A 12,732-nucleotide genomic window follows, 5' to 3' on the forward strand; every position below is an offset into this window, starting at 1 on the left:
TTCGCCTGTCCGTGTGATCGATCATCCATATCATCCATACCTTCCGCGGATGACGCCATATGCAGGCATGGGTATCTGAATTATGCAGCTCTTGAAAGTCATTTCCGCAGTTCTTTATCGTACACATTGACTTTTCCATTATTTCTTGCGCCAATCCAAGCTTTTGTGACGGTGCATGACCATGGCGTTATCCACGGAAGTCTTTCTGGGGTATAGATCACTTCAATGATCCTATTAGGCGACACTAATTCCTCGTTCCGGTCGGATGCCTTTACGTATTCACGATGCCGGACGAGTACGTGTGCCAGCTGACTTCGGGATGACAGCTCTACCATTGGAGTTTTCTAGCGAGTCTTACTTCTCTTCTTCCATTGGAGTGGTGGTGAGATAGATCGGACCAGAGCTTTTTCAAGTTCCCGACGAATCAAGCACTCGAGATGACGTATATTATTTTGGATGTATGATGCTTCCCGTCCGTATCTCATAAAGATGATCGATCAACGATTGATGCAACAATATTGACGATTGATACTCCTGCTGTTGTTGCCCCCGTACCAGTTCCTCCTTTCACAGAATAACACCGGAACACATTTAAATGCAGATGCGGTGAGTTTATTCACGTTAGAATAATCCGTAGGGGGGATTGCGGCATTAGTACACCTTCGTGATGTGTGAAATTCTATTTCAAATCCTGCGTTATTTTTGCCCACGACAGTATAACCCCTGCGGCAGTGAAAATGGAACCAAGACCCAGAAAAACTCCGCGATAAATGGCACGCATGACGAGGGAAGTATCAGGCGAGGATAATAATCGAAGTACGTGTTACAAAGCAGATTGGCTGTGCATCACGATGTGACGCGCTCAGCGAAGTCAATTAAAGTCCCAGGGAGAAGTAAATTTTATGGCGAGGTGGCGTTGAGGTAATGACCATACAGTAAACCAACAGGTAAGGTGCCGGTGTGAATTGCACTGATGGTATGTCACGTCGTTGAATAAAGGCAGGCGGTAATTAGCTCTTTATAGCGGATTTCATGGAAGAGAACATATGGACTAGCATGGCTATGTTTGGAAGCCGATTCGGAATGGCAATATCAATCAGTATTGATGAAAAGCGGGATCCTGTCGTATCGCTGCCATATCTGCCAGAACAGGTTAACATCATGAAGTATGAGTTTACCAACCTAAATGATCCTTTCTTGTCGCAATGTAGGTCTTGGTTAAGAAGATCTGGAGGAAGTCACCGCAGTGGAGACCGTCCGAATAGAACTACCACAGTAGCTAGATATATCCCGACGACCAACAAGTCACGCCGACTTCTAATGGGAGTCGTCCAGTTACATAGCACACTATTGTTTCGGGGATGTATGGAAATTCATCCATATCGTGTTGACCGTCACCTGGAAGAAAACAGGCCACGCATGACTGTTGAGTGATCCGAATCTATGATAGATAGCAGTCAAGTTGATAAGACTCGAATCGCAGGCCATGAATTCCATTTTCCATTTTCATTTCCGGGAAGGCTTGCCGACGAATCCATTCAACACGAGGTAGCAGGTTGCAAGGAAATTACTCACTGGATAAAGGTAGTCTAGACTACGCCCGCCAGACGCGCCACGGGCATGTAGCACATGATAAAAGCCTCGGGGTGATGTTTTCAATTTCCCAACTCTCGAAATATTCTCTCGCATTCGCAGCACTTCACTTGTCGCTGAGAGTCTGCAGATGGACAGCTTACGTGTGCACCGTAGAAAAAGACACGAGCGCACCATGGACTCATCCAGATCAACACTACAAAACCCATCGTCCTCATGGCCAGGGCAGGCCGCTGACCAACATTCAACGAGACTAGTCCGGCAGTCATGTCTCCAGTGCCTCGACCGCCTAGACAAGTTAGAGCGTCGTGTGCACGAGGAAATCCAGGAGATTCAGGAGATCCGCAGCCTCTTTAAGAATATCCTTGAAAATGACCAGTCAGATGTCACGATGGAGAATTCGGGCGGATGTGTTACCATTATCGACTCCCAAGCTAGCCTCAATGACTTCAATGCTATTCCACCGTTTGCATCTTCGCATAACCGCGGCTTCGTGCCACAGCCTGTATTCAATGGAACATCGTTTGGGGTCACAGGATCGCTGTCAGAGGGTACAGGTTCTCCAGAAGGTAAGCTGCTGTATACGCAATCTTTCTTTTGAATGCTTACCGCGTATAGGCCTATTGCCCCACGGCACCCGCAATTTTGCCGACTATGTAACGCCTCAGCACAGCATGTACTCTGAAGGCTTTCCGACATTCGGTGACCCGCGTGTCGCGAAATCGTCATTAGAGAGTGCGGATGCTCGCCTTGGTAAATTTGCTATCATTCGCAGGTTTTCCTTGAAACACTCACAATGTATTTCTAGATTCATCGCCCCGTGGCACCTCCGACTCCGTCTATAAACCCGCTGCGCGACTGTTTGCCCCTGTTGTGCAGGCTAGCCAAGCAAAAGACAAAGTAAAGTGCACCAGGGACGGGTGTTCGACACTGGTCAACAAGGATAACCTGACTCGTCACATCAACGAGGTGCACGAAGGGAAGATTAAGGCTGTTTGTCCAGGCTGCGGACGGGGGTTTAAGCGTCCGAATCTGATGAATGAGCATAGACTTCGGAGCGGATGTGGAACATCCTAGATTGTAATCTTGTATAACAAAGTCGTTAGATATTTGATGAAGTGATTCCTTATGAACAAGATGCGATCTGGTGGTGATCACTTGCTACAAGGCCACATTGGTGGACGAAAGTATACCCTTGACTTCATTCGCTACTTCGAGGAAGATTGAGCCATCAATATTGGCAGAGAAAGCCCTAGAGATAGATATGAATATCACGAAAGAAACAAGGAAGGCGATGCGCACCGTTGTTTGTGATGTCAAGTGTTTTCAAGAGAGTGCTGCAATAAAAAATGAACTTAGACACGAGCCGGATGCGATGGAAAGGCATGCTCTATTCTTCCCATTCTTACTGGGATGAATTGATGCGGAGTTAGTACTTAGGGCCCGTTTGGCAACCGATCAGGTTTTTGTCTTCGTCCATTTTCATTTGAAACGAAGAACGTGTGCGGCAATGCATTTTTTTCGTTAAATGTTGTCGTGCTGCAAGCAAACTTTGGATAGTGGAATGCGCGCGCGGGAAGACCACCGAACAGCGTGTGGGTATTGCAGGGTAGATGGTTAGCGCCTCGGCCGCGGGAGTAAGGGGGAGGGATCAACGTTAACGGTAGGTATGTTGTATTTGATGATCCGTTTTTCCAGGTCAGCTCTCAGATCTCAGCGAGAATATGGAAATTGATGCAGAGTTCGAAGGAGAAATATGGCTGCGCTGACAAGATAAACAGTACTCAGTCGCAGTGCGCGTCGACGTCGGCCTCCAATATTTATCGATTATCGTTTGGGTGCCTAATATGAGTTCTCCGTACTAATTTTTGCTCACGAATTACTTCGCACAGATTCATTGAAACCAGTGGAATTGAGTGGTACGTGTGTTGAAAACAACTTTATCTAGAAAAAAAACATACGTTTCGGCCGGACAGGGATACAAGCGTGTGAAATCCCCATACGTGCTGCAATATTATTTTGTCGATCGCAATCTTGATTTCATTGAATTTTAGCTCGATCATGGACTGCGTCGATCGGATGTCTTAGTGTCAAGCTTATTTTACATAAACCCAGCTTATACTTGTGCAAAGACTCGTTTCGGAACGCTGAGCCTGGCTTCCGAGTCTAGGTGGTATGAGAAGGTGCGAACGCGGCTATCCTGGTCTTCGGCCCTCCTTCAACCCTTTGTCTGGTAACTTGAACCTTCTGCCTCACACGATCTTCGTACTGCAGAGCTCACAACATATACCTCACGTGTCTGCTTCCTACTTGCTTTCATCATGCTGTATTGGTACGAACCACAGCCATATTAGTTGTTCAAATGTCCCCTACACAACCGCCTTCTACAAAGATCACTTGCCCTGTTACATGTCCCGAGACCATCGATGATGATACTACCACTATTTGGTTTGCAACGTCCAGAGGTGTCCCAAATTTTTTCAACGGAGTGCTGATATAGAAGATAAGCCACTAAGTAGGTGAACAGAATGACCATGACTCACGCGGCTAATGCAGGTCCGCTGACGGCCGGATCATTCAGGGCCTCTTGTACCATCGGCGTCGGAACCCATCCAGGTGCAATACAATTCACACGGCCCCTGGGTGCGATCTTCACGATCTCACTTTTGAGTGTCGTCGTCAAGCCATACATCATCGCTGCCAATACTCGTGCTCAGCACATAGCTTTTTCACGACAAGCATAAAACTCACCACTCTTGCTGACAGCATAATCGCCGTGATTCGCTTCGCCATATTTGCCTGATGTGCTCCCGGTGAGCACAATTGCAGCCCTATCTTTCACGCTTTCTGTTACTGTACGCAAGTGGCGCAAGAACTCACGGCAGACCAGGAAGCTTGAGGTGAGGTTTGCACTAATCGTGTGGTCCCATTGTTCGATGGTCATATCGACGATAGGTACGTCCTGGGGCGGCCATATGCCATGGTTGACCACGATGACTGCCACAGGGCCGAACAGCGTCACTGAGAGGGCATCGAACATACTCTTCACGGCAGACTCAGAGGAGAGGTCTGCCCGTACGCATTGGAGTGCAGGGAAGTTGACTTGGAGACTCTGGATGGGTTTGGAGTTAGAGTTGTAATGTGCAGTCACGTTTGCACCAAGGGCTGGAAAGAAAAGATGAATATCAGTCTTATCTCTGAAGGCACAAAGGCGATGGAATTACACAGGTAGAGTTTGACGGTCTCAAGACCAATGCCTCCGCTTGCGCCTGGGACGTGGATGAGGAAATCAAGCAAGCTGACGAAGGATTGACTGAACCTGTTACAAGGACATGAACGTTTTTCAGCCCCAAATCCATTGTCCGACTCTGGTTATCGAGGAAACGAGGTCAGGCTAAGTTGAGTTATCTCTACAGTGGTTAATCCCACGAATTCGCATTTCCCAAGCCGAAGGGTCACTGACGCCAAGCGAGAAGTCGCAACATGCATTTGCAAGCACGCCGTCGACGCGTGCGTGTTCTTCAGTTCCATACGGTGTCGCTGCCACGCATGTCTACTAGGGAAGCAGCTCCTGTCATGAACCTCAAACTGTTCGTCGTGTTTTGCCGCCTACTTGTTGATAATTCTGTTTCGGTTGTGTTGAGCTTGGTTCCAAGCTATTTTGACTGAGATAAGACCAGGGTGCAGGTGGTACAAACTTTGAAAGTGCCTCCGACGCCGTCCCGTCGGAGCAGCTGTTACCATAAGTAGAAATACCGGCGGTAATTCATATTAATTGTGCCTGTTGTGTGCCTTTTGTTTCTTGTGGTACGATGATTGGAGCTGGCACTTCTCCACAGTCCTTCACCACGCCAGTACAACTACTACGCTTCAAACGACGGCGAAATTGTTAGAAAAATAAGGATTTCGGATTAATAAAATTTCTGCCGTCGCAACTATGCCTCGTGTGCCATCTGCAAGCGCCTCATTCATCCATACGCTCGACGGTAACTTCGTCGATAACGCTGGTCGTACCCTTCTATTACGTGGCGTAAACCTATCTGGCTCCTCTAAGGCACCCGTGAACCAGCCTTCTCAAGTCCTAGATGGATTCTGGGAAGAAGCTAAGATTGGTAGCGAGAGCTTCATAGGCCGGCCGCTGAAGCTGGATGAGGCGGACGAACACCTCGCCCGCCTGCGGGGTTGGGGTTTCAATATGTTGCGCTTTCCCGTAACCTGGGAGGCCCTAGAACATGAAGGACCGTGAGTGCTTGATTAACGTAGTCTCCAGCCTGTGATGACAGTGGTTCGACTAGAGGGAAATATGACCATGATTTTATGGATTATACTATAGAGATACTGCGGAAATGCAAAGCACATGGGTTCAAAGTTTATTTGAATCCTCACCAAGATACCGTGAGCTTCTTCACAAAGACATCGCTATGTTTCTGTTTCTTAATTCATCATTCAGTGGTCTCGGTTTTCAGGCGGTTCAGGAGCGCCCTATTGGACACTTGCTGCATGCGGTTTTAATCCATGTGCATTCAGCGCCACCCAAGCAGCCATAATTCATTGCGAGTACCCCACTCCCGCGTCCCGCAACCCCGCAGAAATGCCTGCTATGATATGGTCAACAAATTACGGAAAACTTGTCTCGCAAACCATGTTCGCGCTCTTTTTCGGCGGCTCAACCTTCGCGCCAAAATGCATCATTGATGGAGTCAACATTCAGGAATACCTCCAGACGCATTTCGCAAACGCTTTTGCAAAGTTGGCGCAGCGAGTGGCAGCAGCTGGTGACCTTCTTGACGAAGTCGTCATCGGTTGGGACAGTATGAACGAACCAGCAGAAGGGCTCATTTCATGGGATGACCTCAATGTATATCCACAGCAACAGGGTTCCACGCTCAAGAAGGGCACTGTTCCGTCCCCAGCGCAGAGCTTTCGTCTCGGTATGGGCCAGGTCCAGACGCTTGATAACTATTCTTTCGGCTCCATGGGTCCAAAGCGTGACGGCAGTGTCACCATCGACCCCAACGGTGTCAAGGCATGGGCTGATCCCTCAACAGAGCCAGGAAACATTCACCCGCGCTGGGGCTGGAGACGTGACCCCGGTTGGACACTCGGCAAATGCATATGGGCCTTGCACAATGTATGGGATGTGGAGAGCGGATACGTTCTGCAGCCCAACTATTTTGCACATGTTCCAGGCACACAAGAACCCGTCCATTTTCTGCGCGCCTTTTTCCTTCCCCAATACACTCTTTACCTAAAAGCAATTAGAGCTCACCACCCACAAGCCATCGCGTTCGTGCAGCCGCCCGTGTTTGCCCAGCCTCCTTCGATACCTGAGGAGCTGTTGCTGGGTAGGGCATGCTATTCAACGCATTATTACGATGGTCTGACGCTCGTGACACGCCACTGGAACTGGTTCAACGCGGATGCCCTTGGTCTTATACGGGGGAAATATTCAACGCAGTTACAGGCTTTACGCATAGGTGAACGCGCCATACGGAGCAGCCTTCAAACCCAACTCGGCTATCTCAAGGCAGACGCGACGCAACTAGGTGCGCTTCCACCCACCGGTCCAGCGCGATACCCGACTATCATTGGAGAGATTGGAACACCTTTCGACATGGATGCTAAGCGCTCGTATGGATACACTGATGGTGGCAAGTACAAGGGCGACTACTCGCGGCAAGAGCGTGCGCTTGATGCGAGTTTAAACGCGGCGGATGGTGAGAACTGCTTGAACTGGACAGTATGGACATACTGCCCCGATAGTTCGCACCCGTGGGGAGATGGGTGGAATATGGAGGATCTCAGCTTATGGTGTAGCGATGACCTACGTGCAGGAGAAGCGGAAAGGGTCCCAGCCCTGCGGATACCCTCCAAATTTTCAATGGGTTCATTAGCGCCAGCACAAGCGTCAACCTTGACTATATCAACTCTTCCAACGTATTCTTCGCCTTATGCCACCTCTAGCGTCGAAGAGGTCGAGCCTGTGCAGTACGAACCCGCCTCCCTCCTTTCATTCCTTACAAACGGTGCTCGTGCCGTACGCGCTTTCTGTCGTCCGTGGCCAATAGCAGTGGTTGGTACTGCTACGAATATCCAGTTCGACATATCCAAAGCGACCTTCCATCTTACTATCAAGGTCAACGCAGAAGATATACCTGTTGACGATGATGATGATGACCTAGTACCAGGAAAGAAAGGATTGTGCAAGGATAGCTCCTTACCCACTGAAATTTTCTTGCCTCTCGTCCATTTCGCCTCAGACGCTTGCTTGAGTAAAGCACTCGGTTCTAAAGCCCGGGACCAAGTCGATGATTCCATGGATATCGAGCAAGAAGGGAGCAGCCGCAGTACATCAGGAACGACAACACCTCGCGTATATACATCATCCACGCTCACCCTTCCTTTGACTTCTCAAGCGGCGCTGTTGCCAGTCGTATTCAAGGACGACTGGTACGACATCACTGTCACTGCATCCGAGGGCCGAGTGGAGCTTCTCGCATCGGAGCAGAAACTTCTCTGGTTTTACACCGCGCCAATGGACGAGAAGGAGGACAATGAGCTGACGATAGAGGTGCGCCGTTCACCGGGCGCCATCAAAGCCACCGCACTTGGACTTGGGTGTACCGGTGAGAGTAGAGCGAGAAACGGGTGCGCCGGATGGTTGGAGCAGGTGGGATTACTGAGCGAGGGATGGTGTGAGGGATGTTCGATCATGTAAATTGGAGGTCTATTGGACACCGACTATACTATCATGTTCACCTATGTATAAACATAGTAGTATGTAGAATAAATATGTTGGAAGTCAGACTAGTACGTTGCCTTTGCTTTTCTGTATCTAAATGCTATCCTAAAAGCTATCCACGCTTCAGCAAAACTCCTGCTGGCAAGAATGTCGTCGTCCAGGGCACTGTACAGAGCATCACTGGAGATCAGTGCATTATGACTGTCAAAGTCATCGCATTAGGACCTTCTGACATGGTTATTGCTACTGACGACGCTTCCGAGACAGTTCGTCCCATTACACTCGAGCAATTCGAACCGTGCTCGACTTGTGAACAGATCCTTACGGTCAATTGTGTACAGCGTTATCGAGAGTCAGAATGACGTTGTGCTTATTATCAGAGGCGAACGAAGAACAAGACTGCGAACCAAGTGCGAACGTTGCATTTCCTGACTTCCTACTGTAAGTACATTGAATGGCATAGCCCTACGCCTTCGTAACTCCATGAACGGAAGGCGAGTCCTTGTATATATACAAATTTTACTGATTGTCTCCGAACTAGATATTGTACCATCAACCCTGATAATACCAAAGCGAAAACAGAAACACGACTCACCGTCGCGACGTGTCTCTCGGGCTGCCGGCTCAATCCTCAATCGAGTGCTACTGGTAACTGGCAGATCTTGCCTGATTTCGGAGACTAGGGTGCACAGGTGAGCAATGGATGCACAGTGACCTGCTCATACTCACGCCACGATATAAACAAAGATAGCCACTGCAGCACTCGCTAGTTGTCTGGCAAGTCACTTCGGGATCATTGCCAGGCAAACATGGAGTTGCTGCATTGACAGACATGGATGCTGTCAAAGCGACAACAATGGCGAGGAGGGAGAAATGCATTTGCTGTGTGAAGTGATGTGGAATCTTCTGAAGGGGTTCTCGAATGATATCGCCAAGGATGGGGGACTACTATAGGACAACGGCCAGCTTTTATATCATGCATTGGCACGATTCTGAATGATTTGGCAGAATTGTTGTTGCTGTCGGATGACACAAATGGAGACAGAACCTGCAAGAACCTATTCAAGTGGTTACGACCTTTGTATGAAAACCCAATCTTACTCATCACTTCTTCATTTGAACATGCAGCGACCCTGCCAGCGCAGCCACGAAGTTTAGAAGTTGATTGCTCAGTGGACCACGAGCAAGAATAGAAACAGCCTATTATTTTCAGATACATTCATATTGCTCGAGCAGTACGAAAGTTTTACGAAAGCAACTGTACTGATAGCCTCGAACTAGGTATTGCCCCATCAGCCATGATACCAAAGATATGACTCACTATTGCGATATGTCCCTCGAGCTGCCAGCTCAATTTCGACCGACTACTGCTGGCAGATTCCGGACCCTAAGGCGTGCAGGTGAGTTATGTGGTTAAATCCTGCACAGCATACTCACAACAACATAGGCACACATATGGTAGCTCGAGCGCTCATTGCTGACTTCAAGCACTGATGAGCACCTCCCGTCTCCCCGCCGCTGCATATAGCTACCTTGGAACATTGTTTTCAGGCTCCGCCCTAAGTCTACCTCATGGTCATGCCATGCTCGCTGTCCTTCCGCCCATCTTTCTCATCCGCCTCCTTCCTGTGTTTCCCGCCCGCCCCTCTTCCTGCACACCCGCATACTCATTGTCCTGCACATTTGTGCCCGCCTCATCATGTCTTCACTGGCCCGGGAGCAAAAGGATCTGGCGGCGTGTCTGGGATCCCGCTTTAGGATTCAAGGAAGGTGAAGCTTGGAATACGGTGACTATCGTTCTTTTATACACGAATAATATACCCTTCTGTTGACGAAACAGAAGGCGGCGATATTGTGGTGACTCGGCGCCGGATGCTACCCTTATTCCTTCCCTCAAATTAATTGCAAATCCTGATAGCAATTTTTGAAATACATGAATTAATAGAGCCAGCGGAGTCCTTGAACTCCAGAAAGTCTAAAGATTCACTTTTTCGAAACGCCCGTTCGACTTTTTGACCCGAAAATTTCCACCTCAGGCAGCACTTCTCGGTGCCTATAAAGGGTTTAAGAGACCTGGTTTCTATGTTATGGGAAACTAGTCTCCGAGACCCACCCTCCCACTATCTAATTATAGTTCTTGCTCTCGTATTCCTTCCCGGGCCTCCAGCACCTCCCTGCGCACCTCCATTAACCCTCCCAATAGGCCTCTAGTACCACTTTATCCACCATCCAATCACAGTTTGTGCTCTTGCATTCCCTTGTGGGCCTCCAGCACCTCCCTGCGTGCCTACATGAACCCTTTCAATCCTTCAAAAGTGCTATACTACTTCGTCCAGCATCTCAGAAACTCTTAAGCTCTTGTCTATGCTGTCCATTGTTTAATTTTCACAAGGTATGTTACAGTGTGCTTGTGTGGCACTCTCATGACACTCAAACAATTTTACGTTTAGACAAAAAACTCTGAACTCTCCGAACAAGCGGAACATTGATATAGACCCATACATTAGGGTTCGGGAATGCGAGCATCTAGTGCTGCCGTGGTCCGGTTTGGTCTGGTTCAGAGGGTCCTGGACGAGAACCGAGAACCGGACCATGGTCTGGTTCTGCAAAATCTTCGAACCCCGAACTGGACCACAGAGAACGGTTCTCTGTGGTCCAGTTCGGTTTTTTTCTGGTCCGAACTCGAACTGAACCCGAAAATTTTCAGCGGCGAGCATGAAAAAAAAAACATTGAAATACTAGTTTACACATTGAGTAGCTACTCCAATGACATGGCTACATACCCCTCTCTGCCTCTGTAGCCGCTGATCTTTTGGTGCTTGATGACGTGTTTGAGATGTGGGTGGAGAGGGTGGCGTTGGGGTAGAGTGGTGAGGTGTATCACAGCTTGATGGCATGTCTTCTGGAGGAGAAGGAGGGTGGGCAGTAGATTAGCGTGCGTGTCTTTGCCGCTCCTATGGATCCCCTCTGTTCTCTTGTCGAGTCGTCGCAGAATATTGGTTTGAAAGCGGGGTGAGAGACAGCGGGTGAGAGACAGAGGGTGAGAGACAGAGGGCGAGAGCAGCCAGCGGGCATGTGAGACAGTGAGCGAGAGACAGTGGGTGAGTGAGACACGGCGAGCCAGCCAGCAAAAGCCAGCCGGCAAGAACAGCAAGCGAGTGGGAGGGGATGCGGTGAGGTGGCAGGCATCAACATAGGCGCAGGTAGCGTGGTGTGTGATGGGTTGTGCACTGGTAGCGATGAGTGCTGGCCCTTGAGGGAGCCATCAGCATTCAGAGTACAAATCATAATACGCACCTCTGCAGCATAGTGCAAGACACAATCCCTCCAAAATCCACCTTGATCGCGCCTAATATATCCACCTCCAGTAAAAGGTAGTCTTGCGCAGTGTTGTAGCCGGTCCTCAATGAACAGAACCTCCTGTTATAGAGGTGAGTTGGTGAGAGACTTGAGAGTTTAATTAGTTAGTGCTTACCTTCGAAAAGGCTAAATGTAGCTTGATTAATCAACAACGTGAATCCCGAAGATGACAGTCTGATGTCGAGGCAGATGTTGTCGAAGTCGAAGTCGATAAGGGTTCGGAATGGTTCGGGAAGGCTGAACCAGAACTGGACCGTTTGGGAAGAGCTAGAACCGAGAACCGTTTTCCAGTCTGGTTCTAGCTGGTGCAAGAACCATGGACCGAACCGCGGAGAACCGGACCAAAAGTCCGGTTCGAACCATGGTTCTGGACCGGACTGCGGCAGCACTACGAGCATCTGCACTCCAAGCCCTAAAGTGTGGTTACAGATGTGGAAACTGCCACCTCGTCCCTCCTCATCTCTCAGCACCTCATTGCCCTCCTCTTGGCACCTCATTGTGCACCTCCTGCACACCTCGTTGCACACTTGGCACCTCGTTGCGCACCTTGTTGCGCACCTCTTGGCACCTCGCTGCACACCTCTCGGCACCTTGTTGCCTTCCATTAGGATGATCCAAAGTGTCACGCAGCTCAAGCCTTCTTTACTATCTATGCATATGCTTTTGTGTTCTCTCACAGACTCTTTGTTGATTATTCTTGGTTCTCTTCATCATGCCAGTGACTCCATGTACAGGGACCCGTGCAGCTCAACTTACATCCTCTGGACTGGGCATCCACTTTTCCAGTCCACGGAAACTCAGGGACAAACGAAAAACTCAAGTGATAGTGGAAGTGCCAGGCCAGAGGGTCAAACAACGCCAGCTGCTTGCTAAGATGGCCAGTCTGATGGCGGGCTCAACTCAGTCTCAAGACACTTCATCTGTCCAAGAGAGGCACACAGAAACTGTTGCCCTCGAGCCAGATACTGAGTTCACTGATGCCTGGGAAGATGTGTTTCACGATGATGATGTACTTCCGGTCACTGAATCTACTGATA

General features: G+C 49.2%; 4 protein-coding genes across 4 annotated transcripts; 2 read left to right on the forward strand and 2 right to left on the reverse strand.

Moving 5' to 3' along the window:
- Positions 1 to 1,687: 1,687 nt before the first annotated feature.
- Positions 1,688 to 2,687, forward strand: F5147DRAFT_840582 (uncharacterized protein; the record flags this gene model as incomplete). Its single annotated transcript, XM_041444305.1, has 4 exons — positions 1,688 to 2,162; positions 2,212 to 2,346; positions 2,402 to 2,586; positions 2,643 to 2,687. The coding sequence occupies exons 1-4, from the start codon at positions 1,724 to 1,726 to the stop codon at positions 2,685 to 2,687; spliced, it is 804 nt and encodes a 267-aa protein (XP_041286999.1). The 5' UTR covers positions 1,688 to 1,723.
- A 1,261-nt stretch (positions 2,688 to 3,948) lies between these two features.
- F5147DRAFT_721908 (NAD(P)-binding protein) lies at positions 3,949 to 5,270 on the reverse strand (the record flags this gene model as incomplete). The annotated part of the gene is made up of 5 exons (XM_041438889.1): positions 4,913 to 5,270; positions 4,818 to 4,862; positions 4,345 to 4,758; positions 4,137 to 4,290; positions 3,949 to 4,084 (listed from the first exon to the last, which is right to left on the reverse strand). The coding sequence occupies exons 1-5, from the start codon at positions 4,950 to 4,952 to the stop codon at positions 3,952 to 3,954; spliced, it is 786 nt and encodes a 261-aa protein (XP_041287000.1). The 5' UTR covers positions 4,953 to 5,270.
- A 134-nt stretch (positions 5,271 to 5,404) lies between these two features.
- F5147DRAFT_840584 (glycoside hydrolase family 5 protein) lies at positions 5,405 to 8,458 on the forward strand. Its single transcript, XM_041444306.1, has 3 exons — positions 5,405 to 5,835; positions 5,889 to 5,988; positions 6,044 to 8,458. The coding sequence occupies exons 1-3, from the start codon at positions 5,531 to 5,533 to the stop codon at positions 8,309 to 8,311; spliced, it is 2,673 nt and encodes an 890-aa protein (XP_041287001.1). The 5' UTR covers positions 5,405 to 5,530; the 3' UTR covers positions 8,312 to 8,458.
- A 2,403-nt stretch (positions 8,459 to 10,861) lies between these two features.
- Positions 10,862 to 12,192, reverse strand: F5147DRAFT_657605 (uncharacterized protein; the record flags this gene model as incomplete). Its single annotated transcript, XM_041434295.1, has 4 exons — positions 10,862 to 11,022; positions 11,119 to 11,153; positions 11,633 to 11,714; positions 11,811 to 12,192. The coding sequence occupies 4 exons, from the start codon at positions 12,190 to 12,192 to the stop codon at positions 10,862 to 10,864; spliced, it is 660 nt and encodes a 219-aa protein (XP_041287002.1).
- Positions 12,193 to 12,732: the final 540 nt, after the last annotated feature.

Source organism: Suillus discolor (assembly GCF_016758755.1).
Source record: "Suillus discolor strain FC423 chromosome Unknown F5147scaffold_88, whole genome shotgun sequence".
NCBI lineage: Eukaryota > Fungi > Basidiomycota > Agaricomycetes > Boletales > Suillaceae > Suillus > Suillus discolor.